Source organism: Rhinolophus ferrumequinum, chromosome 18 (assembly GCF_004115265.2).
Source record: "Rhinolophus ferrumequinum isolate MPI-CBG mRhiFer1 chromosome 18, mRhiFer1_v1.p, whole genome shotgun sequence".
Lineage (NCBI taxonomy): Eukaryota > Metazoa > Chordata > Mammalia > Chiroptera > Rhinolophidae > Rhinolophus > Rhinolophus ferrumequinum.
Window position 1 is genome coordinate 56,741,061 of NC_046301.1, and position 27,734 is coordinate 56,768,794.

The 27,734-nt window shown below is 48.7% G+C and overlaps 1 protein-coding gene and 1 pseudogene across 2 annotated transcripts; one reads left to right on the plus strand and one right to left on the minus strand.

Annotated features, from left to right (window-relative positions):
• Positions 1–12,089: 12,089 nt before the first annotated feature.
• Positions 12,090–15,317, minus strand: CLEC4G (C-type lectin domain family 4 member G). 2 transcript variants are annotated; one of them, XM_033133454.1, is made up of 9 exons: positions 15,208–15,317; positions 14,777–14,878; positions 14,356–14,409; positions 14,151–14,213; positions 13,928–14,032; positions 13,486–13,575; positions 13,132–13,280; positions 12,902–13,017; positions 12,090–12,618 (listed from the first exon to the last, which is right to left on the minus strand). In XM_033133454.1, exons 1-9 carry the CDS (start codon positions 15,293–15,295, stop codon positions 12,483–12,485), a joined length of 903 nt encoding a protein of 300 aa, XP_032989345.1. In that variant the 5' UTR covers positions 15,296–15,317; the 3' UTR covers positions 12,090–12,482. The 2 variants fall into 2 exon arrangements, with proteins under 2 accessions (XP_032989345.1, XP_032989344.1); XM_033133453.1 differs by having other exon boundaries at positions 12,094–12,621.
• A 5,495-nt stretch (positions 15,318–20,812) lies between these two features.
• On the plus strand, positions 20,813–22,583 carry LOC117038517 (60S ribosomal protein L4-like; annotated as a pseudogene).
• The last annotated feature ends 5,151 nt before the right edge of the window (positions 22,584–27,734 follow it).

Sequence of the window (27,734 nt, forward strand, 5' to 3'; positions counted from 1 at the left end):
ATATCCAATGCCAAATCCCCCACTCTTGGATGACTGCCTCCTCATCCCAGGCTTGACACCCTGTCTCTCATGCTAGAAGATGCCCACCTGTGCCCCTGTGTCCCACCTCCCAACCAGGACTGATTCGGGCCCTCCACCAGATGGGAAAGGGCCTGAATGGAATGTCTGCTGGGCCGTGCAATCCAGGACAGCAGGGATGGATGGTGCTGCCTTGTTTGTCACACTGTGTCCCCAGTGTGGGGACGCACAGCCCTCTGTATATGTCTACTGAATGAATGAGTCTGGTGGCCTGGGGCTGCTCATTCTGGGCCCTCCAAATGTTCCTCCTGACCTTGATCTGGGCTAATTGTGGGGGCTCGAACCCATTGCATGGTTTGCCACGTGACAGAGGATGACCATTTCAAGTAAGAGACAGTTCTCAGGTGGGCATCAGAGGGATCACTGGGGCTGCTGGCTGGCACAGGACAATAGGAGGCCTGGCGGGACCTACGGAGCTGTCATGGGGAGCCAGGCAGGAGGAGGGGCCTTGGGAGGGATGCTTTTGGAGGGCTTGGCTGGGATGGAGACACTGGGGTGGGGTCGGGGGACGACTATCACCTGGTGCCGGGGCGAGAGGAGGTAGCCTGGAGCAGCGGCTATGGGGATGGAGGGAAGTACGTTGGCTTGAAAAGAGATGGGCCTTGGTACTGGGTGAGATGTGCGGGTGGGCACTCGCAAGATGCTGTGAAAAATGACGGGGGTCTCAGCCGAGCGGCTGCGTGGACAGTAGGGCGAGGAGGACACAGGAAGGAGGGGAAGGGAGAAAGTTGGAAACAAGTCTTGTCAGGCCTCAGTGAGGACACAGGACAGGGTCCGGAGTGGATTTTGGTTTCCCAGGTGTTCTCGTGCCCCAGCGCCAATCCACACTGAGTACGGTGTCCTTCCAGGCTCTACGGCCCGGTCCGTGCGGGGTCCCTGCCAACATTCAGTTTAAACAAGAGGATGCTTCGGGAGTGAAATCTCAGCTGGGGAACCTGTCACGCGATTGCCCCCTCCCTCTTCCCCTCTGCGGTATCAACCCACGTCTCATTCACTTTAGGGGAAAAACAGGAAACCGTGCGGATGTGGGCCGCGACCTGAGGCTGCCAGTTCTTCTTTCAGGTTTGGGATCCTTGAGCCTGGGGCAGCACCGCGCTCCTCACCAGTCCTGCGTTCCACTCAATAAGACCGAGGCAGGGGTCCCGCAACGACCACTCACGGTCCTCAGACGGGATCCAACCCCAGCCTCAGCTCCACCCCCACCGATGCTCGGATCTCCGGCCCCCTGTGCGGAGTGGCGCCACAGCCACAGCACTAAATGCAGAACGTCAGCACCTGGGACAGGGCCCGGCGCCAACCGCAAACGTGAAGGAACCTTGCCTTCTGGCACAGCGCCCGCCGTTGGGATCATCCCATCTATTTAATCTCTTCTGGTGTTGCCAGGGGGAGAAGGAAAGGGGGTGTGTGAGGCAGTAGGTGTGTCAAATCCAGGAGGGCCTCCAGGAGGAGGTGTCTCTAAAACCTGGGTTTCTTGTTCTTGACACTGTTGACATTGGGACTGGATGAATCCTGGCTGTGGGGGACGTCCGGTGCAGGATGTTTAGCAGCATCCCTGGCCTCTACTCACTGCTGTCAGTAGCACCTCCCCGCTCCCTTCCATCTACTGTGCTTCCCTGAAAATAAGACCGGGTCTTATATTAATTTTTGCTCCAAAAGACCCATTAGGGCTTATGTTCAGGGGACGTCATCCTGAAAAATCATGCTAGGGCTTATTTTCCGGTTAGGTCTTATTTTCGGGGAAACACAGAAGTCCTGACAACCAAAAATGCCTCCAGACATTGCCAAATGTCCCCCTGAGAGGAGCAGAATCACCCCCATTTGAGAACCACTGCTTCAAAGCATGATTTATTGACAAGGAGATGCTGGCTTCAGGCTTCAACACACTTTCATTGTTTCTCTCTGTCTCCATCTACCTTTCCATCTGCTGTCGACAGATCTCTTTCTTCTTTCATTCATTCAACGAGCATTCATTGAGCACCTACTGTGTGCCAGCATCAGGGAACAAGGTAAAGTCCCAGCTCTCATGAAGGAGGAAAACAAAGAGTTTTGTTTTTAATTGTAGTAAAATATACACAACATGAAATTTATCATTTTAATCATTTTTAAGTGTACAGCTCAGTGGCATTAAATACGCACACACCGTTGTGTAACCATCCCCACCATCATCTCCAGAACTTCTTCACCTTCCCAATTCCCAAACTGACACTCTGGCCCCATTAAACACTCACTCCCTCCCCTCCCCCAGCCCCTGGCACCACCATCTACTTCCTGTCTCTATGAATCTGACCCCTCTGGGGACCTCGTATAAGGGGAATCACACAGCATTAGTCCTCCTGAGGGCACCATGTCTTCAGGGTTTATCCATGTTGTAGCATAAGAACAAAGGTTAAAATCTATAAATCCACAGGATAATTGTAGGTGGTGGAAAGCAGGGTCGGGGGTACCTTGGGGAAGAGCTAGTTTAGACTGGAGGACTGAGAAACCTGGAGCTCTCTGAGCAGGCCACTCTGGGAGAAGCAGAAGCTGTAGCTGGATTTTCCTCCTCAATGTCCCAGCCTGCCACATGTCCTCCCCTGGGTTGTGCGACCTTGAGCTCATGAGCCGGGGCCCCGCCCCCTCCCAGCCAGGGGAAATCCACACCATCCACTCCCAGAGGTTCCAGGTCCTGGAGAGGGGCCAGTGGCCCTTCTGCTTCCCCTGACCTTGTGGCTTAAGCAGTCTCTGCCCTTCTCGGGCCTCAGTTTCTCACACAGAGGAGGGCACTGGACTTCTGGCCCTGGCGGACCTGACATCTTATAACCTCTTGCAGAGCCTCAGTGCTGTGGGGAAGTGAGAATTCCAGAGAACTGGAGTTGGGCCCGAGTGACAGTTGCCGTGACTCAGTAGGGTGAGGGATGTGGATTTTGGGGGCCCCCAACACATAGACACACAGATACACACACACACACACACACACACACACAAGTGATGCAACATCATTGCCTGCAGAATCACACACATAGAGACCAACAAGCACCACACAACTAAACCACAGACACACGTGCAACACATGCACACAGACACCATACAATGAAAGCACAAACACACACACAGACATTTACACCACACACACACACAAATTAAGACACATAGACAAACACAACACAATCCAACCACAGACACAGACACAACACAAAACCACACACACACCACATGCACACAGACACAACTCAGAGACAGCTGCACAACACAGACAAAGATACAAACCACAGGACACAACCAAAATACACACACACACACCACATTACAATGGACACACACACGACATACATAATGCATACACACAGAAATACAAATATTTAGAAACACAGACACAACACAACCTACCACACACACCACACAATAAAACCACAGAAACAACCCATAGACGTTGATACAACACATACACAAAGATACAGACCGCACGACACAAACAAACCACATGAACATCCACATGCACACACACACACACACACCACACATACACAGGGAAACACAGATACAGACAAGTCCATAGACACCCACACAGGTACAAACAAAGTACACACATGTCATAAATGCAGGTATAGACACCACACAATTGGACTACAGATACAAGATAGACACACCTAGTGTGCACACAGATACACACACGACACAATCACATGTACAAACACATAAACATGCACATATAAACGCACAGAAACATACACACAAACAAACATACACACACACACACAGAGACACACAACACAAACAGACATTGTCATACAGACACACACGCAGGCCCTCTGCCAGGCTTCTGCAGAGCTGAAGGAGGGTTGGGTGCACAGAATCAGTGCCCCTCCACCAGTGACCCTCCTGCTTCACTCTGCTCTCCCTGAACTGCAGGCCTCAGTTTCCCCGCAGCACCTCTTGCTTGCTGTGTTTCTTCATGACCCCTCGCCTTCAGTCGCCCCAATCCTCGCTGGCTCCTCACATCTCTGTGTTCAGCCCAGTCACATCTCCTGAGCTTCATTTGTTCATGCATGGATTAATTCATTGATTCATCGATTCATTCATTCATTCATTCACTGAGGCACTGGACACTGCCCTGGGCACTTGGGCTGCAATAGTAAATGAGCTGGACAGAAATTCCTGCCCTTGGATCTGCTGTTCCGTCTCGGGAGACAGACCAGTGCCGTGTGCTGTGAAGAGACATAAAGCACGTAGGACGCGGGGAGACAGAGGTGCAGTTGAAGTGGAGTGATCAGAAACGGCTGTGAGTGGGTGGGCTGTGAGTGGGTGACGTCTGAGCCGGTGCCCCTGAAGGGAATGAAAGAAGCAGCCTTCAAGGATCGGGTGGAGGATCCCTGGCACAGGGAACAGCAAGTGCAAAGGGCAACAGCCCGCAGGCCCAGTGTGGCTGTCACTTCTCCTCCCTGTGGTTTTCCCTTCCTGGCTGGGGATCCCTGGTGGTGTGTTGGAGGAACACAGAGGAGTGAGACTGGAGCAGAGTGAGCCCAGAGGCAGCCACAGCTGGGCCCAGTATCACCCAGCACCAGCACTGGGCCATGGGCGCCCACCTTTTACATTCCTCCTCCTTTGATTGGTTCTCTCTCCTCTCCCATGACCCCACCCCCAGCCACTGTGTGTCCCGGACACTGGCGGCAGCCCCCTTCTCATCTCCCTCCCACCTGTTCTCAGTTCCTTCCCTGCACAGCAGCGACAAGATCACATCTTCCTGACGCCTACAACTTTCCATGGCTCTGCTCTGCTGCACCCAAAGTTCCAGACGCCACCCTCTGGGAGCCCCTTAGGGACCCAGAAGCCAAGACTCCAGGCTCCACCTTGAGGGCTCCATGCCTCAAGCACTTTGGAGATCTGGGATTCTAGGACCCCAGTCCCCACCCTCAGAGACCCAGAAATCTAGGGCCTCAGGGCCCCCAGCCCCTTAGGGACCCAGGACCCCAGGTCCCCAGTCTTTCCCTCAGGGTCTCAGGCCCCCAGCCCTTCAGGGACTTGGATCTAGGATTGCATGTTTTTTCTTCTCTATCCAGGCAGGCTAGGAGGCCAGGACAGTAGGGGTGCTGCCCCCTGCTGGACACACCCATTCACTGCCCACCCTTGGGTGGGAAAGGGGAGGCCTGCAGAGTCCCAGCTCCACTCCCTTTCCCTGCGGGGTGACTTCATCCTGTCTAGGCCTCAGGTTCCTTATCTGTAAAGTGCAGATAAGCACAATTCTCCCCCATAGGTTGTGATGGGCGTAAAGCCTTCCGCACCATGCGGCTGGAGAGAAGCGCTCAGTACTCCCCCAAACACTTGGCTGTCCTGTCTCTCCCATAATTAAGCCCTAACTCCCGCAAAGGCCCTTAGAAGGAAACCCAAACTCCCAGCAGCCAGCAAGGGCGGTGTGGCTGGCACCCTCCCCTCCTGCATGGCTCCCCCTTGGCTCCAGCCACACCCACCGGCTTTTCCAATTTTTGAGCCTTCTCGCTGGTCCTTCCTCATCCTCCAGGTCTCTGTTCTTGAAGGAAGTGACCCCAGCTAAAGCGGCCCCTAACCCCTCAGTCATCGGTTTAATGATCTCTCACCCCTGACCCGTGTGTGAACGGGTCTGGTTTGCCGGTGGTCACCACCAAGTGGTCAGCCCATGGCACACAGTAGGTGCTTTGCAGGCATCATATTTGAATTAGTTTCCTATGACTGTTGTAAGAAATTACCAGAGACTGGAAGGCTTTAAACAACACAAATTTATTATCTTGCAGCTCTGGAGATCCGAAGTCCAACACAATCACACTGGGCTAGCTGACATCAGGGCCCCCACAGGGCTGGTTCCTTCTGGAGGCTCTAGGGGAGGATCTGCTTCTTTGCGTTTTTCAGCTTCTGGAGGCACCCCTATTTCTTGGTTTTTGGCCCCTTCTTCCGTCTTCAAAGTCAGGAGTGTAACATCTTCCCACCTCTCTCTGACTCTGCTTCTATTGTCACGTGTCCTTCTCTGACTCGGACCCTGCTTCCGCCTTCACATAAGGACCCTTATGACAACATTCTCCCCCGCCCCACCCCCCAAAATCCAGAATCATCTCCCATCTCCATATCCTTACCTTAATTCCATCTGCAAAATCCTTTTTACCACGTAAAGTCACATAGTCACAGATTCTGGGGATTAGGATGGCCGGTACTCAGCCTACCACAGTGTCCTGGGAGGTAGATGCTGTTATTACTATTGCCACTTGAGAGATGCAAAAACTGAGGCTCAGAGAGACAAAGTCACGGGCCCAGATTCCTCCAGAGAGTAAGTGGCAAGCATGGTTTTGGATTCTGGGCTTTCTGTCAGCGTCTGCCAAATTCATCCATTTGAGTCACTTGTGAGTGGATCTGAGGACACAAGAGAGGTGAGAGTGGGGAGGAGGGAGGGTGAGGAAGATGGGGAAGGGGTTTCCCAAGGCTGGAGGAGAGTGTGTCCTGTCCCACCCTGAGGGCTTCCCCAGACACCTCAGCCAACTTGGTAAAGCGTGTTGGGATCCCAGGGATTTTCCTGGAATTGGGAGGAGGGAGGTGGGAAGTGGGAAAGGACAGGCTACTCTGTCTCAAGGCTATTTCCTTGGAAAGTGGGGTGACAGGTAGGGCAGGTTTATCCAGGAAACTGTGGCTGGTCCCTAAAGTCACCAATGACCTGCTAATTCAGCCCCGGAAAGTGTGGTCCTGTGGTCACTCCGGGGGCTGTTGGTGGGGACACCCACTGGGAAAGGGGCAGAGGGCAGCTGAAAGGGACATCTCCTCCTCCCACCCCTGTTGCCTGGTATAAACCCCCTTAGCTTCTCCAAGGGAGACCCTCCTTCCCCCACGCCCCATCTCACCTCTCAGGCTAGAAGCAGGGAAGCAGGGAATTGCTATTTTGAAGAGTTCTACTTCCAACCTCATCATGTGGGCACACAACCGTCTACCCTCCTTATCATCTCCTCATGTCCCGATTGTGAGTCCCAGGGAGGCAGCACCACGACCTGAACCCCAACACTTCATTAGGACAATCTTCAAGCATGCAGAAAAGTTGAATTTTTCAAAAAATTCAAAAACCCGTCCTTAGATTCTACAATCGATATTTTCTATGTGCACATAGAAATTACAAATCCATTCATTCACCCCTCTATCCACCTCTCAATCCATCTTTTTTTAATGCATTTCAAAGTTAGCTGCATACATCAGCTTACTTCCTCTGAAATACTCCAGCCTGCAGAACATGAACTAAAGTCCAATATTTGTTTGCCACTCTCCTTACTTTTTTTTTCTTTTTGAGTAAAATGGCATAGAATGAAATGCATAAAAAAGAGTATTTTCTTTGAGCTTTTTTTTTTTTAACTTTTAAATTTATTTTAAGTGTGTTTTTCCAGGACCCATCAGCTCCAAGTCAAGTAGTTGTTTCGATCTAGTTGTGGAGGGGGCAGCTCACAGTGGCCCATGTAGGGATCGAACTGGCAACACTGGTGTTACGACCATCACGCTCTAACCAACTGAACTAACCAGCCTCCCTCTTTGAACTTTGACAAATGCAGTCACCTTATAATCCAAATGCCTATCAAGATCACAGACCTTTTCCATCAATCCAGAAAGTTCTTTCATGGCCTTTCCCTGGCAATCCCTGCCTCTGCTCCTAGGCAACCATTGTGCCCACGTTTTTCCTACCTGGGGTAGTTTCGCCTGTTCTAGAACTTCATATAAATGGGCTCCTACAGTTTGTACTATTTTGTGAATGGCTATGTCCACTCAGCCTAAGGATTTTCAGAATCCTCCATGCCCAGAGACCCGGACCTTTTTTTTTTTTTTTAATTTATTGGGGTGACAATTGTTATTAAAATTACATAGATTTCAGGTGTACAATTCTGTATTACATCATCTATAAATCCCATTGTGTGTTCACCACCCAGAGTCAGTTCTCCCTCCATCACCATATATTTGATCCCCCTTACCCTCATCTCCCACCCTGCAACCCCCTTACCTTCTGGTAACCACTAAATTATTGTCTGTGTCTATGAATTTTTGTTTCTCATTTGTTTGTCTTGTTCTTTTGTTGTTTTTGGTTTATGTACCACATATCAGTGAAATCATATGGTTCTCTCCTTTTTCTGTCTGACTTGTTTCGCTTAGCATTATACTCTCAAGATCCATCCATGTTGTCACAAATGTTCCTATATCATCTTTTCTTACCGCCGAATAGTATCCCATTGTGTATATATACCACACCTTCTTTATCCATTCATCTATCGAAGGACAGTTTGGTTGTTTCCATGTCTTGGCCACCGTAAACAAAGCTGCAATGAACATTGGAGCACATGTGTCTTTATGGATAAATGTTTTCAGATTTTTTGGGTAGATGCCCAGGAGAGGGATTGCTGGGAAGAGACCCTGGCCTCTTGTTCTCTGTCGAATGCCAGTGTCTGATGTATAATAAGCTCATTAGCACTGGAGAAACGTTTGTGGATGAGAAAATAATTGCATTGAATGAATCCAAATAATTACGTTGCATGCATGCATGAATAAATGAACGCATGAATGAAATTGCTCCTGTTCCCAGGAGACTTGATCTCACTCCTCTCCAGCTTCTCTCACCAACCTCTCCCTTGGTCTTGGTTCAGGGGGCCATAATTCCAAATAGCAGAGCTTCCCCCTTTCCCTGTTTCCCAGCCCCCCGGTCTTCTCATGAAAATACATGCTATCAGGCATATGTTATTACCAGTTTCCTGTCTTCCCCATTATCTGCTTCAGATTCCAGCTTTATTTCCTTCCCTCCTGCTCTTCTCTAGATAAACCCCTGCACCTGTCTCTAGAACAGCTAAAGTCTCTCCTGGGTCAAAAATACCCTCCCCCAGCAACCAGAACCCTAAGACATTGCTGAGGGGCATGCAAAATGGCGCGTCCACTTTGGGAAATGGTTTGGCAAGTTCCTTATAAAAGTTAAACATTCACCTACTATCTGACCCACTGCCAGGTATTTACTCAAGAGAAGTGAAAACGTACAGCCACAGAAAGATCTGTACAAGAGTGTTCATAGCAGCTTATTTCATAGTAACTCACACTGAAACCAATGCAAACATCACTCAAGATGACTAGATACACAGATCGTGGTCCAGCCACACAATGGAAGATGGGACAACAGTGAAAAGGAACAAACTTTGGATACACACAACAGTACAGATGAATCTCAAAGACATCATGTCCAGAGAAAGAATCTAGGCACAAGAGACAGCATACAGTGTGATTTAATTTATGTGACGTTCCAGAAAAGACAAGTCTAGCCAGTAGTGATGAAAGCAGATCATGGTGGCCTGGAGCGGGAGGGGGAGTGTTGGGAAGGAATTTGAGAGGAAAATGGAAATGTTTTATATTTGGAATGTAGTGGTGGCTACACAGATATATACATTTTTCAAAACACAATCTGACTTGGAGCTGGAAATGGGTGCATTAAATATTTTAAAATTTTCATTGTGGTATAAAATACACAACATAAAATTTACATCTTAACCATTTTTAAGTGGACAGTTAGTTCAGTAGCATTAAGTATATTCACATTTTTGAGCAAGCAATCTCCAGATGGTTTCCACTTTGCAATACTGAAACTCCATACTCAGTAAACAACAACTCCCCATATCTCCCTTCCCGCAGATCCTGACAATCACCACTCCACTTTTCTTTCTAAGTTTGAGTTCTCGAGATACTTCCAGTAAGTGAAATAATGCAGTACTTTTCCTTCTGTGATTGGTTTATTTCACACAGCAACAGAGATTTTGCACATGTGATTAGGGATTTAGAGATGGGGGATGTTATGTATTAAAGAATTTTTTTTTTTTTTTTTAGGAAGGTCAGCTTTATTACACCAGCGGGTTCAGTGGGATCTCTCCCAAATACTGAGCCGTATTAAAGAATTTGATTGGTCTTTGTCCCTGGTTCTTGGCAAGGAGCATCTAAACCCTTGGAATTTTCCATGTGACAGGAGTGTCTTTGATCTTCATGGGGGCCCCTTGGCTCACACCTGAGTTTATAAACTAAGGAGATGGTTTTTTTTGACGGGGAAGGGTTTTGCCATGCCAGAAAGACCAACCATGAGAAGTGGGACTTTCAGCCACCCGAGCTCCAGAGGGGGAACTGGGGCTGGAGACAGAGTGCAACTGCATAATCAATGATTCAACCCATCTCACCTTCATGATGAAAGCCCAATAAAAACTCTGGACACCAATGCTTAGAGGAGCTTCCTGGCTGCGAACACATCGAAGTGCTGGGAGGGTGCCAAGTCCTGAGTCCACGGGAAGAGAACACTTGGGGCCTCTGTGTTTGAGATCTTTTCAGCCATCACCCTATGGGTCTCTTCACTTGGCTAGTCCAGATTTGAGTCCTTCATAATAAAAGGACTGAGTCATTTCCTGCGTTCTGAGTCATTCTAGTAAATTATGGAACCACAAGGGGTTGTGACATCAGTTGCTCAGAATTAGTTGGTCAGAAGTATGGGTGACGTGGGGACCCTCCAACTTGCAGTGAGGGCAGTCTTGTTAGGAACTGTGCCCTAAATCTGCGGTGGCATCTGCGCTGACTTGCGGTGCTTAGTATCACAACTGCATTGCAGTATTACAGGAGATCATCCTGGATCAGCCAGGTGGGCCTTAAATGCAATCACAAATGTCCTTATCAGAAGGAAACAGAGGGAAATTTGAGCCAGAAGGAGAAGGCAATGTGACCACTGAAGAAGATGCTACCCTACTGGCTTTGAGATGGAAGAAGAGGCCCTGAGCCAGAGAACGTGAGGGATGCAACTTTAGTAGCTGGAAAAGACAAAGGAACAGATTCTCCCCCTGGAGCTTCCAGATGGAGTCTGGCCCTGGTGACACCTTGATTTGGGCTCAGTACAACTAATTTTGGACTTCTGACTTCCAGAATTGGAGGGAATGTGTGTTGTCTTAAGCCACCCAATTGGTGGTCATTTGTCACAGCAACCCTGGGAAACTCATATACTCCTCCAAGGCAACCATCTGGAAATCCATCCATCTGGCCAACAGTCCACTAGGTTTGTATCTGTCCAGGAGTCAGGTGGCTCCTGGGCCTGACCAGTGCCCATTCTGGGCTGTAGCTGTAGAAGGTCCATGGAAGAGTTGGGGGATTGGTCCACCGAAAGGTTTCACCTGGCCAGGGTGTTTGGGTGTTCTTCTCTCTTCTTCCTGCTCAGTTGACTCTCTCAGGGCCACGCAGCCTGGGGGCGCCCAGCAGCTTTGGTTCTGGATTCAGTTCTGCACAGAACTAAAGGCTGATAGCCTGTCACACCCCTTAGTTAGACTCATCTCCACTGGAAATTCCAGGAGAGCCCTCAGGTCCCCAGGATGGGAGCAGAAAACTTTGAGAATACAGGGTGAATTCAGATAAAAAGCCCCCAGCTGATAAAGCCAGGCTCTGCGCATCCTGCACCCCTCAAATGAGTCCAGCCAGACTTAATACCTTCCAACATCCTCCACCTGCAAAACGCTCCCTTCCCAGCTCCACATGCTGAAATCTCGTTGCTCCTGGAAAATCCATCTTCTCTGGGATGTATTTCCTGACCGCCCTACCCAGTCATCACCGAACCTCAGTTCCAGAGACAAAAGGGACCTGCTCATCAGACCTGGGCAGCCCCTCTCTCACCTGCCTCAGGGCCTTGTCTCTCCATAACGCAGTGACAGTCTCCTCAAGGAAAGGGGCCACCACTTTGGTATCTCTGCACAGTCCCTCTCCCCGAGGACACAGGTGGCTCCTTCAAATGCATTATGTGTCCCTTACTCATGCATTCCTCCATTGAGCCACTCCCTGTGCTTAGCCAGACCCGAAGGAGGAGGTCTGGGGGTGGGAGGGACACAGTAAGGGTTGGCTCTTCCTCACTCCTGTGTCCCTAGTGCCCCACCGCCCACCTGGCCCAGGGCGCGCCCCTCACTGGGGTTTAGAGCATCACAGGGCCATGAGGTCACTTAGAGAGGTCATGTCAGGGTCTGGGGGACAAAGCTGGGAAGAACTCGCCAGAGCCAGGAGCCCAGATTCACTTCTCACACATTTATTGATGCTTCCTAGGGCGTCGAGGACAGTTCACAAAACCCTTAAGTCCTTCCAGTCTGGGGAAAGAAATGCAAGAAAACCAAACAGCTCCATCTCGGAATCCCCTGATCTTGGCTAGGGAGGGAGGTGGGGTCAGATCACAGGTCCCAGGAACCAGGATTTTGGAAGGGGTAGAGGCTAAGTTAGGTCCACGTGGGAGGGGTTTGTGGTGAGGTTGGAGAGAAGGTCCCAGAGTTCTCAGTAGTGGTAGGTGGGGAGGGAGAGAAAAAAAAAAAATCCGATGGCGGTGGGCGGAGCCAGGAGGGTGAGCCGCGCAGGATCACACTTGTGGCGGTGGGCGTGGCTTGGGGCACTGGGCGGGCTCAGCAGCTGAACCTCTTCTCGCAGATCCAGTTGTCTCTGGTGCTGTCGCACGGTGCATCGTTCCATAAGCCGTTGTGTAGCATCATGACACAGTCCTCGCGCCCCTGAGAGTCATTGGGCTCTCCCACGTTCCAGCTGCTGTAGTGGTTTAGTGGGGGTGTTGCTGGGGGTGTCTAGGCTGACGATAGCCCTGGGGTCCAGCCTCCAGGGTCTAGACTGTTGATTGCTTGGGTCTAACCTAAACAGCCTGAGGATGTAACTTGAGCATGCACCTGGGATATAACTTTCTAACTCCCAGAATTTATCCCTTAGGCAGTTCCTGGGGCTAGCCTGCCCATCCCTAAGGAGTCCCCGAGATATGTCCAAAGCACTGCTCCTAGGGTCTGACCTGCCCCCCTCCCCAAGTCCCCTCCTTCACCTGAAGCTGAGCCGGACTCCGTCCACCCACTGGTAGCCCTGGATCTTCCTCTGGCGGCGCACCGCCCTCAGGCCCAGCCAGTAACCGCTGTGTCCGGTATTCCGACTCAGGAAGTCCTGGATGGAAAGGGAAACTGAGCCAGCGGAATCCACCGGGCCCGCACACACCTCCTGGGCCCCGCCCCGTCAGGTGAACTCCGCCTCCCTCCTAGGACCTCCTAGGCCGCGCACCTGCTCCTCCAGTCCCCCGACAATCACCAGGTGCGCACTCTCGCCGGAGCAGTTGCGCTGCGCGTCTACCCACTTGGCCCGCAGCGCAGAGAAAAAGTAGCAGGAGCCCTGGAAGGGCAGCCACCCCGTGGGGCACTGCTCGCAGGAGCCTGCAAGGTGGCGAGGGCCAAAGAGGTAGATTGCTCGCAGGTGGAGCAGACCGAGGGGATTGGGAGTGGGCCCCGGGGGCGCAGGGGCAGAGTCATGGAGAACAAGCCAAGGTCAAAGGGCGGATCCGGGCGGACCAGGGAACCCCGAGGCCCACGGCCAGGGTTCACTTGTCTCCCCCACTCCACCCAACCCCGTCCTGCTCACTGTTCCCAAATCGTGCGGCCGCCAACGCCCGGTACAACTCGCTGCGGATGCCCTCGCGGTCCCTGCCCGCTTCAGCCAAGCTCTGGGTCACTGCGAGGTCAAGGGAGTCCAGATTATAGCTGGGGTCAGGGTCAGGCTCAGGAGCAGGGTTGCGATTAGATAAAGGGCAGCATCCATGTCCGTGGTCAGTATTGAGGGCAAAAATGACAACACGGCCAAGGACTGTGTTAGCTGGGAAGGGTCCAGTTGTGGCTAGGGGTAAGCGTTGTAGTGAAGGGCAGAGTCCAGCGGTCAGGATCAGGATGGGGGCGGGGGGAAACGCTTGGAGTTAAGAGGGCAGGATCACAGAACAGGGTCTGGGTCACAGAGGGGTCAGGATGTGAATCAAGGGTCGGGTGACTGAGCCGTGAGAGATCAGGGGTCGTGGCTGTCCCGCCCTCACCGCGCTCGCTCAGTTCTTTCAGGGAGCTCTCTTGCTGGATCAGCTTCACTTGCGCCTCCGTAAACTCCTTGCGCGCGGTCTGCAGTTGCGCCTCTGTCCTAAGGCCTGGGAAGAGGGCGGAGACGGCGCGGGACATCTGAGACCTGGAATCCTGGCCACAAGCCCGGTCCCCAGCCGGCAAGACACGTCCCCAGGCCCCGCGCCCTCAGCCCGCTTGTCTTACAGCAGCTATTGCAGACTCCAATCTCCTCCTTCAAGGCTCCCAGCGCCGCCGTCTGCTTCGAGGCTGGAACGACCCACGCCCGCCCCACAGGCTCCAGGTCACTCGCGGAGACTCACGGGACACCCTTCTCCACTCCGCGGGCAGCCCCGGGGACCCTGAGGTGCCCACCCACTCACGCACCCAGGAGTCCCGGGTCTGCACGCACCGTTTGCTTTCAACAGGTCCTGGCCGCCGAGCAGCGCCCCGCGCTGAGTGGAGGCTGCGGAGAGAAGTTCCGGCAGGCGCGGTCCCGGGGACCGGAGAACTCTCCACTCGCCCGGAGGGTACTGGGACCCCGGTCTTGGGACCCACCGAGGGCACCGGCAGGGGCACAGCTCACTTGATGTGCCCATGCGCCGAGGGGTGACAAGCGCACGGGGACATGCACACACATTCCTGCACACACATACACACAAGTGTGGGGTGCACACAGCCCGAAGATGCACACCAACTGTTCATCTGTATTCACACTCAGCCCCAGGCAAAGATCAGGGACCCAGCTGGTGGACCCTCTGGCGGAAGGAAGAACAGTACTGGGGGAGGGGGAGGGCTGGGACACAATCTCCCCATCATACAGGGTCACTCACCCTTGGAAAGTAGGACGCTCAGAATGAGGGCCCACAGGGCTATGATGACCAGGAGAGCCAGGGCCAGGAAGAGGAGTCGCCGTCCCCAGCATCCCCAGTACCCTTGGATAAACAATAGACTCTTGGGTCCCTTCTGTACTAGGACTGTTCTGGATCCCTGGGCCTGGAGGACTGAACCCTGGACGCTTGGGTTCCTCCAGGGCAATTGGGATTCAGAGAAGTGAAGTAACTTGCCTATGGTCACGCAGCCCTTAAGCGGCAGAGTTGAAATTTGAATCCACCTCCGGTTGGCTCTAAAGCCTGTGGTATCTCTTCTGCACCCACTACTTGTGCCCTCTCTTGGCCGTTGCCCTTCCTTCCCGCATCAACCCCCAAACCACTGGCTGGAGAGGGACCCAAGGGGGCCAGTGAGGCAGTCCCATTGCTCATACCTCCGGACGCCTCCTTGGGCCTGCCATCCCACTTGCTGTACCCGACAGTGTCCATGGTGAGCAGGCTCCCAGCCTCGGACATAGACATAAATATAGCCTCCTCCCTCACCCCGCCCTCTCTTCCTTCCTTCCTATCTCCTGCATCTCAATTCCTGATACCAAGGACTCATTGACAAATCACAGGGCTGGGCCTTTTCTGGGCTGGACTAGGGGTAAGGGTGAAGTGATATAGGGGAAGTGGGAGCGTGGGGAGTAAAGGAAGGGAAGAGAGAGTGGAAGGGGGTGGAGTGTGTGTGTGTGTGGGGGGGTAGCCGTAGCAACGTCTGGCCGGTGCTGGGGGCTTCGCTTTGGAGCTCAGTCACCATCTCTTACAGGTCAGGGGCTTCCTTCTAAGAGGGACCAGCTGAACCCGGACGAGTTCCAGTCCCTTCTTCTGGGTCCCTGAGAGAGCCCCCTCACGTCTGGCCCCCCCAAGCCAGCTAAGCTTCCCTCTTCATCTCTCCCATAGGTGCCTGACAGAGGCTGACCCTTAATTCAACACTCGGCCAGAAGGGAGAACACAGATGTTTGTTAGGTGGTGGTCAGCTAAGCTTCTGGACTCAACTCAGGTCAGTGGGTGGAGGGATGATGTATGTAGCTTCTAGAAGCCTCAGTTTTTCTCCTCTGTGCAAAGGGGGACAGTGACAGGGTCTCCCTCCAAGGGATGCTGTGACAAAGAAATGAGATTATGCAAATCAAGCCCTGGCACCATCTCCAGGCACAAAACTCACTAAATGTTCATTCATCTTTTCAACAAATACTGAACACCTACGGTGTGCCAGGCATCGATCTAGGAACTGGGCATCATCCGACAGCGGTGCTAAGGTGTAAGGGCCACCGTAACGAGAGGTACCGTCAGACCTCAGAATTATGCAGGCAACTCCAGAGAATATAACAGAATTTCTTGTGGGGTAATCTACTTACGGGAAGATTGGGTCAGAGCAGAACAGACCACCCAGCAATTTTGTGCAGATTATTCTCCGTTACCAGACCCCTGTTACTATACTTTTTATAGCATAACTCGGTACTAATGATTGACAAGACAAAGGGACAAAGAATGCAGTAGTGCCGGGCTGGCCGTACCTCCTGTGGTCCTGTGATAGGTGACTGTTTAAATCCACACTGTCACAGTTTGAAAGTTACCTCCATTGTCATGCCATGCCTGCCGTTACTAACAAAAATGTTTATGGCTACATTTTAAGACACAGATGATCACCAACGAAAAAGCTTTGATGTGCTTGCTAAGGACTGGGAGGTTGGTCACAACACAAAAATCAAAAAGGAAATGAAACCCAGGCACAGAGGTGGACTTTTGTTCACATCCACATCTACACCGGCAGATAGCAATGCCCCGAATGAGCAAATTCCCTCCTTCGTGGAGCAAACATTCTAGTAGCGGGTAGAGAGAGGCAGACAGTAAATAATGAAAAGTAAGTTGTATAAATAGTCGTTCTCCACTGGGGGCAATTATGCTCCCCAGGGGACATTGGGCCAAGCCTGGAGACTTTGGTGATTGTCAAAAGTTGAGGGGGGTTGTGATAGCTGCCATCTAGTGTGTGGAGACCAGGCATGTTGCTCAACACCCTACAATGCACAGGACGCCCCCAGAACAGAGAATCATCCGGCCCCTGATTCTGAGGGCGAGAACCATAATACGGGATATTTAAAAGTCCTAAGTGCTATGGAAGAAAACATGGAGTAGGACAAAGGGCTTGGGAGTGCTGGGCTGGGGTGGGCCTTGCTGAGAAGGTAACATGTTATTTATTTTATTTTATTTTATTTTAAGAGAAGTAAGCCTTTATTTTCCTTGTTTCACAAATACAGGTGGCTGTGCTGGTAAAATGTGATTTTTTACCGAGCACTTCCTACATTCCAGCCCCTCTTCTAGATGCATAAACATGGCCCACCTTCTCGAATCCTCTCAGCAACCCTCAGACATAAGCATCATGCACATTTTATTTAAAAATGTTATTTGATGCCTGTTTTCCTCTCTTGTTCCAGGAAGGAATGAAAGAGACATATATGATAAAATAAAACAAAAACACAAGAGAATTTAAAAAAAAAAAAAAAAAGAAAATCAAAAAGGAAATGAGGATCAAAAAGGCAGCGTGAATCTAAGAGACGACTTGTGCAGAAAATTCCCTGCTCTTGACAAATATAGCTCCTCCTTTTGTTGCAGCAGAGAATTCGGATCAGACACCTGGAGAAGGGCAGAGAATTCACTCAGAGGAATCTCTCCGAGCAGATGTGTAGACCATGTTCTCATCGAACTTTCCATAAATACAGAAGCAATTTTCTATCGCTGGGCCAGTGTTGATGGCTTTTCACTCATGGCCAGGCACAGTTTTAGGAAAAGCATGCATGCCTTAAGTCAAAGTGGTGGACTGTCAACACTGTTGGGTACCCTTAGCATGTTTCAGGTAGTGCTGAGGAGTTTGAGACCATAGAGAGAAGCTGGATGAGTGAGGGGCCAGCCTTGAACTTCTATGGGTACCTGGGATGTCTCTCTCTCTCTCTCTCTCTCTCTTTCTCTCTCTCTCTCTCTCTCTCTCTCTCTCTCTCTCTCTCTCTCTCTCTCTCTCTCTCCAAGGAGAATCCTGAGCCGAGGGCGAAATGATCATTTAAGTACAGTGAGAGGAATACTGCTTCTTGTAGAATTAGGAGGTGTAAACATGTCACTGATGAGCCAGTTGATAACCTCAGGCAAATCATAAAGTCTCTGGGTACCCAGTTTCTTCATCTTTACCATCAAAAGGTGATAAAGCTTCTGTTGCCCAACTCATGTGTCTGTGGCCTTACAGGTGACAGATGTGAATATATTATGATATATTTAATATACCCCTATTCTCCCCCAGTCACCACTGATCTGCTTTCTGTCATTAGATTAGTTTGCATTTTCTAGAATTTTTTATAAATGGAATCATACAGTATTTAGCCTTTTGAGTCTGGCTTCGTTCACTTAGCATGGTTATTAAAACTTCGTTCCTTTTTATTGCTGAGTAGAATTTCATGTGTGGACATACCACTTTGATTATCCGTTTTCCTGCTGCTGGCTGTTTCCAGTTTGGGGCTATTAGCAATAAGACTGCTATGAAATTTCGTGTACAAGTATTTGTGGGGCTGTACACTCTCATTTGCCCTGGGTAAGACCATCCAGGTACGCCTCCCCTCAGGGCTGACACACGGCCTGCCCTAATTCACTTAACAAGTGTTTATTGAGTGCCTGCTACGTGCTTTATGGAAGGTCCTGGCCATGTGGTAGTGAATAAGACAGCCAATGCCTGCCCAGAGGGGTCTAACTCTAAATACTGGAAAAGCACCACTTTCGAGAGAATATCTGGGTTGAAAGGATTTCTTAATCAAAACATCAAGGAGACAAACGACAAAAGAATGATTAATACATTAGACTACATTTTTAATACTTCTCTTTTGACATGGGTCGTGTTTTGTTAAGAAGCTGTGTTTCTTCCAGAGCTTTAAGTTTATTGCCACACTGGCACACAGACTGTTTTCTTAATTTCTAATTGCTGCTGTATGTTCTCTTCTCATTCCAGGCTGACCTCAGGTATATTCCAGTTGTGAGTCTTTTCTTTTTTTTTTTTCAAACAACTGTATTATTACCCATGTTTCAAGATTGTTGCCTGTGAGTCTTTTTCTAAAAAATAGGTTTTATTTATTTTTCCTGCTATTTTTAGTTTAAAGACATGTTATAGTTAACTAGTTCAAGGAGAGACTGCCTGGGTTAAATCCCAGCTACACCTCTTATGAGGTATATAATCTTAGCAGGATGAATAAACCTTCTTCCTATGCCTCAGTTTCCCATCTATAAAATGGGAATAATATTAGTAGTAGTTCCTGCCTCATTGGATTGTTAATGAACTTATATGAGTCAATACATATAAAAAGCTCTTTAAACCTGGTGGGTTTTGCTATTGTTTTCTTCAGTGACACCTTTTATTTTAAAAAATTCCCTGCTCCTATCTTTTCATTTATTTTTCTTTCTAAAAGCTAATTTATCAAGTGAAATCCTTAATTCCTGCATTTTCAGTCTCTTGTCTTCTCTCTCCCTCCCCCTTCTCTCATTTTTCATTCCCCTTAGTTAAAAAAAAAGTCTTTAAATTTTTACCAGAGAACTACTTTTGCTGCTTCTCATTGAATCTCATTGTGGGTTTGGATTTTGTTCCCTAGCTCCTGGAGATTTTGAATATTCATTTAGATTTTGATCTGCTCTTCTTTGTGTCCTTCCATCTTTTTCTAGGATGTGGTTTGGTTTTCTTCTTATTAATTTATAGAAGTTCTGTATGTATTATAGATACAGATGCAATTATCTCTCGGGTAGTGCCTGGTCTTTCCACTTCCTTTCTGGCGCTATTGATTGCTCGTCAGTGAGTAAGTAAAGCTTGGTGGGCACACACGCTGAAACAAACTCACAGTAAACTAGTTGTACAGGCAACAACATGTCTAGATCTCCGTAACCTGGAGTCGCAAGAAGCAGAAACCACTTGCGAGCCATGATACTATGGCATCCCTGTAAATTACACACACAATCACAGCAAGTACATGTATTTAAGGACACGGGTCACACATCATCTAGTGGGTGCCTAAGGTACAGAGCGAAGAAGAAAGATGAGACATTAGAGGTCAGCCGTTCTCCGAGGATAGCGCAGGGTGAGGAGGGTAATTTTCCACGGAATGGGAAAATTTCCTCTCTTCTTTCTAGAAGTTCCCTGTTCCGAGACACAAGACTCATCTTGCCTTCGTCATCAGAAGTGGAGCTTGCTTGAGTCAACAGGCGCTCACAGCTGACTTACAGCAGAGTTTTACTATGAGGCAGAACTTTCTGGAAGGGCACACCCTCCTTCTGGGGCTCTTGAGGACAGCGGTGCCCAGGAGGGGTGAGGGCTCAGTGGGAGGAAATGGGGGGGGAAAAATGCAAGGATTGCATAATGTGTTGTTGGGATAGGATCTAGATGGAATTGATTTATCAGCCGTTATGGAGGAGAAAGGATGAATGCAGTCACGGGATCACGGGAGGTTTTCTGGAAGTGGCAGCACTGGAACTGTGTCATCAAGGGCATGGACAGAAAAAGGAAGGGTCTACCAGGCAGAGGGTGCAAGCCAAGGGAAGGGCAAGGAGACAAGAAGATGGGTCTCATGTATATATCTAGAGTCCAAGTTACCTTGGGGAGCGGAGGGAGCTGTCCAGCCTAGGGAGGCACCAGAAGGCTGCCGGCACCATGTCCCGTGCCCAGAATTTGCCTCAGGGGAAATGAAAGGAGAAGGGTGGCTCCAGGCATGAGGCTAGCCACAGACCTCTAACCTGGCCCTGGCCCATAAAAAAGGAAGGAAGACCCTTTTGGGGTCGGTGGGAGCGTAGAATGGTGGGGAACAGGCGACCAGGGATGTTAAAACCATGTGATGAGTCTAGGAGGCATGGGGCACTATGAGGACTCCTGGAGACTTCTAATTCAGTCCGGAAAATCTGGGAAGACTTCCTGGAGGAGGTGATGCCTGGAGAAGTAGAATTATTCTGGAGGAGATGGGTGGATGAAAGAGTGTTCCCAACATGGTATTAACACATGTAAAGAGTGGGAGGGGAGAGGGAATGGGACTTTTCAGAAAAACTGAGAGGAATTCGCAGACAGCAGTCTGGGGCTGGGGTGTCAGCTGGGGCCAGATCATACAAGGACTTGAAGAGTGGGAACAAGGGGTTTGGACTAATGTGGGAAGAAGGCAAAAGTCACAGGACTCAGCCCCAAGGCCAAGGTCACTTCGTGACTTCTATTTTCTCCAGAGACGGGAGGTTCACTACCCATCAGGGAACCCAGCTCAGTGCAAACAGAATGTTACACTCTGGTTGTTGCTGTTAATTTTGGATTTGCTGCTTTTATTATGGAAAAAATTATGCATGCAAAAAGGGAGGCAGGAAAAAAGCCCATGAAAACCCACATCTTCCAACCAGCTTTATCGAGGTTTGACATCTTCACACATGTCAGGTCCTCTTAAAAGTAAATAAATCATGCCTTTTCCTGTGGGAGCCACGGGGTTCAGGGGAGCGTGGAGTCTCCTCTCCCCGCCAGGCATGTGCTTGTTCACTGATATCGGTGTATTGCGAAAAGGGGGAATCATCTGGCAAAAATGTCACTTTTCCTGTTGTGTTCAAGGCTCCCATTTGGCCAGATATTGTGAACTTTGTTCACACCAACTTGTACAAAAACAACAGGCAGCCCTGTGCTGTCAGTGAATTAGCAGGTCATCGAACCAGTGCTGAGTCGTGGGGTCCTGGCAGAGCTGTGGCTCAAATTCCCAGCGTTCGAAGCGGTGGGACTCAGCGTTCTGACTGGGGTGCCGTTGGCAATGTGTGTCATGGGGGCCGCATGTTTGCACCAACCACAACCTGGCGCCGTTGGCACCGCAGTGATCACAGCACAGAAGCGATGTGCCATCTGCTCTGCCTTGGCCGCCTCGGCCTTAACCTGCGCTGGTGATGTCTAAAGGTCATCGTATTGAGGAAGTTGCTGAACTTCCTTTGGTGGTTGAAGGTAAAGTTGAAGGCTACAGGAAGACCAAGGAGGCTGATTTGCTCCTTAAGAAACTTAAGGCCCGGAATTATATTAAAAAAGACTATGCTCTCAGCCAGTGAAAGCTGGCAAGGGCAAAATGGGAAACTGTCGTCGCTTCCAGAACAGGGTGCCTTGCGTCATCTATAATGAGGACAACTGCAAAGCCTTCAGAAACATCCCTGGAATTACTTGGCTTAATGTAAGCCAACTGAACACTTTGAAACTTGCTCCTGGTGGGCATGCGGGCCGTTTCTGCATTTGGGCTGAAAGTGCTTTCCACAACTTAGACGATCTGTGTGGCAGTTGGTGTAAAGCTGCCTCCCTCAAGAGTAATTACAACCTTCCCACACACAAGACACTCAGTACAGACCTTAGTGGAATCTTGAAAATCCCAGAGATCCAAAGAGCCCATCAAGCACCACACAAGAGTCAGTGCAGAGTCCTGAAGAGAATCCACTGAAAAACCTGAGACTCATTTGGGTTGCCGCTAAACCCACATGCAAAGACCATGCACCGGCACCCATTCTTCACCAGGCCAAGAACCCCCAGCTCCAGGTGGTTAAAGCAGCAGCAGTGCGAGAAGCCAAGTCAGATGAGGAGGGGGTTCCAGGCAAGAAGCCAGCGGTACGGAAGAAAGGGAAGAAGGCTGTTGGCGTTACGAAGCAGAAGAAGCCTTTGGTGGGACAAAAGGCTGCAGCTACCAGGAAACCAGCAGCTGAGAAGAAGCCGGCAGACAAGAAACCCACCACAGAAGAAGGGCAGCCTGCGGCCTAACCTTTACATTTCTTTATTCCATAAAGGTCAAATCACTTTGGACAGCTAATTTTGAATAAAAACCTGATCAAAGAGGGAGCGAAGCAAAAAAAGTCACTGAATCATAACAGATTGTGGAAACCCATGTACCCCTTCATGGTCTTATTTCTCTCCTCAGCCCCCAAGGTAACTGCCCTCCCAAACTTGATATTTATCATATTAAAACATACTGTAACTATGTATCCATTTAGACAATATATTGGGTTGTTTTGCACATCTGGAAGCTTTAAACAAATGGTGCCACGTGGTTCATATCCTTCCACATTTTTTTTGTCCATGTTGCAATTATGAGATATCTCTATTCAATACTCATTCTTCATTTTCAAAAGATAAACACAAGAAAACAAATGCTTAATAAACAAAAAATGGGAAAAAACTTCCTTAATTTGATAAGTGGCCATTTCCAGGAACCCACGGAAATATCTGACTAACTAGTGAATTCTGAGAACCAGTTTTGATAAAAGTAAAAATAAAATTAAGATACCCATCTTGCTATTTTGCCCATGCAGTAAGAAAATTAAAATAAATAAGACCTATAACTCTTAGAAAGGAAGAGTCAAAGTTGACAGTATTTCCAAGCCATGATCATCTATCTAGAAAGTCCTGGAGACTTCTCTGCTGGACTAATTAAAGGATGCAGTAAGATCAATCTATAAAGGGAGTAGCTTTTTAGGAATAAGCAGCTGAAAATGAGAGAAGGCACAAATCTTCATCCCAATATAAGAAAAACTCTAGCACATTAAAGAATAATCATAACAAGAATATGAGTAAAACTATTAAACTCGACTACTATCTAAACAAATCAAGACCCAGTGGGAGTTCCCCAGCAGCACACTCAGTATTAAAGAGTTTATTTCTTCCTAAATTAATTTATAAAATTCAATGCCATCCCAATTAAAATCCTAATTAGATTTGTGATAGAGTTGTTTTATTGTGATACAACACACAAGACATAAAATTCGCCATCTTACCCATTTTTAAATGCACAGCTCAGTGGCATTAAGTCCATTCACACTGTCGTGCAGTGGTCCCCACCATTCTCTCCACAACTTTTCCATCACTGCAAACTGGACCTCTGTCCCCATTTCCTCTCCCTCCGGCTCCTAGCAGCCACCCTTCTTTCTGTCTCTAGGAATTTGACTATTCCATGTACCTCATGTAAGTGGAATCCTAAATGGATTTTTTTTCAGGCTTTTTAAAACATTTTGAAAACAATTTCAGATTTACGGATGAATTGAAATGACAGTAGACAGAGTTCTCAGCTTCCTCTGACGTTAACATCTTACATTACCGCCATGTGTGTCACAATGAGGAAGTTGGTACAGTACTGTTAACTGCAGCCTGCGTTTAGAATGCTCGTTTTCCCACTGGAGTCCTTGTTGTGTTACAGGATCGCATCCAGGCAGCCATAGGCCATTTTGTCACTGTATTCATTGGCCAGAGCGGCCATAACAAAGAAACACAGGCTGGGGGCTTCAACAACAGAAATGTGTTCTCCCAGTGCTGGCGGCTGGACGTCCAAGACCAAGGTGTCTGGCTGGGTTGGTTTCTCCTGAGGCCTCGCTCCTTGGCTTGCGGATGTTCATCTTCTCCCCGTGTCCTCACATGGTCCGCCCTCTGTGCGTGTCTGTGTCCTCATCCCCTCTTCTTATAAGGACACCAGTCATATTGGACTAAGACCTACCCTAACGACCTTGTTCTAGCTTAATCACCTCTGCAAAGACCTGATCTTCAAATACACTTACATTCTGAGGTGCTAGAGGTTAGGGCTTCAACATATGAATTTAGGGAGGACACAAGTCACCCCACAACAGCTACCATGTCTCCTTAGTCTCCCACAAATTCTGACAGGTTTCTGGTCTTTCCTTGTCTTTCATGATGTTGACAGTTTTGCAGAGTAGCTACCAGGCCCTGTGCTGGATGGTCCCTGAGGGGTTTTTTTGGCCTTATGATTAGACAGAGGTTACGCATTTGGGACAAAGAACACAACAAACAGGAAGTGCTCCTCTCATCACATCATGTTGGAGAAGAGAGTACATGATGTCCACGTGATCATCACTGACAATGTGGTTAAGGTGGTGTCTTCCAGGTTTCTCCACTATAAAGTCCTGATTTTCTCTTTTCCACGCTCTATTGCAAACATTCTCAATATTGTTTATATTGTTCCCAAGGAGGCAGAGAAAAAATCTTAAGCGTTACCATGCCTGTGTCCCTTCAAAGCTCAGCTCTACCCAACAAAATCTTATTCCTTAATATTTAATATGGGGGAGACGATCAGGGAAATATTTATAAAGGTCACTTGGTCAAGGATGAAAATCGGGGGTAAAAAAGGTTGAGAAACAGCGCTCTATTTCTATGAGGTGAGTCACCAAGTCTGCCCCACTCATGGGGGAGGAGGAGTAAGCCCCCCCCCGAATGGAAGCACTATAAAACTGTGTGAACGTGTCAACACCAGCCCGGTAATTAATAAATATTTTTCAGGGGGGATACTTTGAGGTTATGCAGAGATCCCAGTTCTCTCGTTGAAGTCACACTAAAGTAGTATAGCATCCGTCTGTGGAGCTGGCAGAGGACCTGAAGAGACATTTCTCCAAAGAGGACATACAAATGGCAAATAGACATATGAAAAAATGCTCAACATCACTAATCATCAGAGAAATGCAAATAAAACCCACAATGAGATATCACCTCACCCCAGACAGAATGGCTATCATCAACAAGATAAATAGTAACAAGTGTTGGAGAGGCTGTGGAGAAAAAGGAACCCTCATACACTGTCGGTGGGAATGCAGACTGGTGCAGCCGTTGTGGAAGGCAGTGTGGAGGTTCCTCAAAAAGTTACGAATAGAATTACCATATGACCCAGCAATCCCTCTCTTGGGTATCTACCCAAAAAATCTGAAAACATTTAAACATAAAGACGTGTGCTCCAATGTTCATTGCAACTTTGTTTACGGCGGCCAAGACATGGAAAAAACCAAAATGGCCTTCCATAGATGAATGGATAAAGAAGTTGTGGTATATATACACAATGGAATACTATTCGGCGGTAAGAAAAGATGATATAGGACCATTTGTGACAACATGGATGGATCTTGAGAGTACAATGCTAAGCGAAATAAGTCAGACAGAAAAAGCAGAGAACCATATGATTTCACTGATATGTGGTATATAAACCAAAAGCAACAAAAGAACAAGACAAACAAATGAGAAACAAAAACTCATAGACACAGACAATAGTTTAGTGGTTACCAGACAGTAAGGGGGGTGGGGGTGGGAGATGAGGGTAAGGGGGATCAAATAGATGGTGATGGAAGGAGAACTGACTCTGGGTGGTGAATACACAATGGGATTTATAGATGATGTAATACAGAATTGTGCACCTGAAATCTATGTAATTTCATTAACAATTGTCACCCCAATAAATAAATAAAAAAAAAAACCACTACGTTGCTCAGGGTGTGGACATCAGTAGTTGATTCCACACATCTGGGAATTTTGAGAATTAACTTCCATGTAGGAGAAAGGAATAAAAATGTGCTTGTTTGGGGGCGGCTGGTTAACTCAGCTGTTTAGAGTACAGTGCTATTAACAAGAAGGTTGCTGGTTCGATCCCCACATCGGCCACTGTGAGCTGCGACCTCCACAACTAGATTGAAATGACTACTTGACTTGGAGCTGATGAGTCCTGGAAAAACACACTTAAATAAATACAAGTTAAAAAAATTACAACAAAAATAAATATAAAAATGTACTTGTTTGAACCTTACAGATAATGCTATTAAGAGTGACTGCTAATGGGTATGGAGTTTTCTGGGGTGATAAAAGACTGTTCTGGAATTAGGTAGTGGTGATGGCACAACCGCACAAACATACCAAAACCCACTGAATTTTATACTTCAGAGGGTGAATTTTATGGCATGTGGTTTATATTTCAGTTTAAAAAAAAACGCAGTAGTAACCACAATGCTTGTTTAGAATTTAGACCCATGAAAGATTTCGGGGGAGAGGAGTGTTTCATCACTGACGTTGTTTAGAATTGCCGGTGCATTTGAATAATAAGCAGAGGGGCTTTTAGTCTGTTTTGTCATGGTTATAAAATTCTCCGCAGAGGACAATGGCTTGCACCTGGAGTCGACTGTTCCCACCCCTGCCTCTAATCATTATACCACGTAGGACAGACGTACGCCAACCAGAACATTCCGGGCACACTGGGAAGTAGGCAACATCATACTTCCATAGCACTGTGACTTTGTTTAGGAAGTGCAAATTTTCTTTCATATATGAAATATCTCACTGATTTAAATAATTTCCTCAAAACTAAAAAAAAATGCATACAGTCTCTTCTCAACAATGTTATAGGCATTATCTAATTTAATCCTTACAATGACCCTACAAGGTGGGTGCTATGATTATCCTGTTTACAAATGTACAAACGAGGCTCAGAGACGTTGAGGAATAGGCTCAAGGTCACACAGCGCCCAAGTGGAAGAGCTGAGATTTGGACACAGGCCGTCACGCCAGGCATGCCTAGGCTTCAGGGCTGGGTGAAGCTGCCTCTCCTACAGCAGAGGCTAGGCCTTCACCCTGCTCCCGGTAGCTGCCACTCAGTCCAGCTCTCTGGGAGTTCAGAATTTAGGTTGACCCTTTGCTATGGCCGACTGCCTTGGCTGCCTCCCAGTGGACTCCCTCTGTCTCCAAACATTGAAGACCCCAGATCAGATTCTGGAGGCAGGAAGAGGGGCTTCTGGCCCACATGAAGGCAACCCTTTGACGGGCAAGGGGCTGTGGGAGTTTAATGGGGACAAAGTTTCCATTGAAAACGAATCCTCTGTCAGCCTAATAAATTTTAATTAAAAAATTAGAGTTACCACAGCCGGCCTGGTGGTCAGGCGGTTGGAGCTCCATGCTCTTAAAGCCGAAGGCTGCTGGTTGGATTCCCATATGGGCCAGTGGGTTCTCAACCACAAGGTTGCCAGTTTGACTCCTTGACTCCCACAGGGATGGTGGGCTCCACCCCCTGCAACTAAGGTTAGACATGGCACCTTGAGCTGAGCTGCCTCCCGGATGGCTCAGTTGGTTGGAGTGCGTCTTCTCAACCACAAGCCTGCC

What these genes read in the sequence shown, in the direction of transcription:
- CLEC4G (XM_033133453.1), bottom strand. Translation starts at nt 15,295, where the DNA reads ATGTCTATGTCCGAGGCTGGGAGCCTGCTCACCATGGACACTGTCGGG. An exon ending in GGACCTGTTGAAAGCAAACG is followed by an intron (nt 14,214 to 14,355) that starts GTGCGTGCAGAC and finishes GGGTCGTTCCAG; the next exon opens with CCTCGAAGCAGACGGCGGCG. An exon ending in GAAAGAACTGAGCGAGCGCG is followed by an intron (nt 13,576 to 13,927) that starts GTGAGGGCGGGA and finishes TTGACCTCGCAG; the next exon opens with TGACCCAGAGCTTGGCTGAA.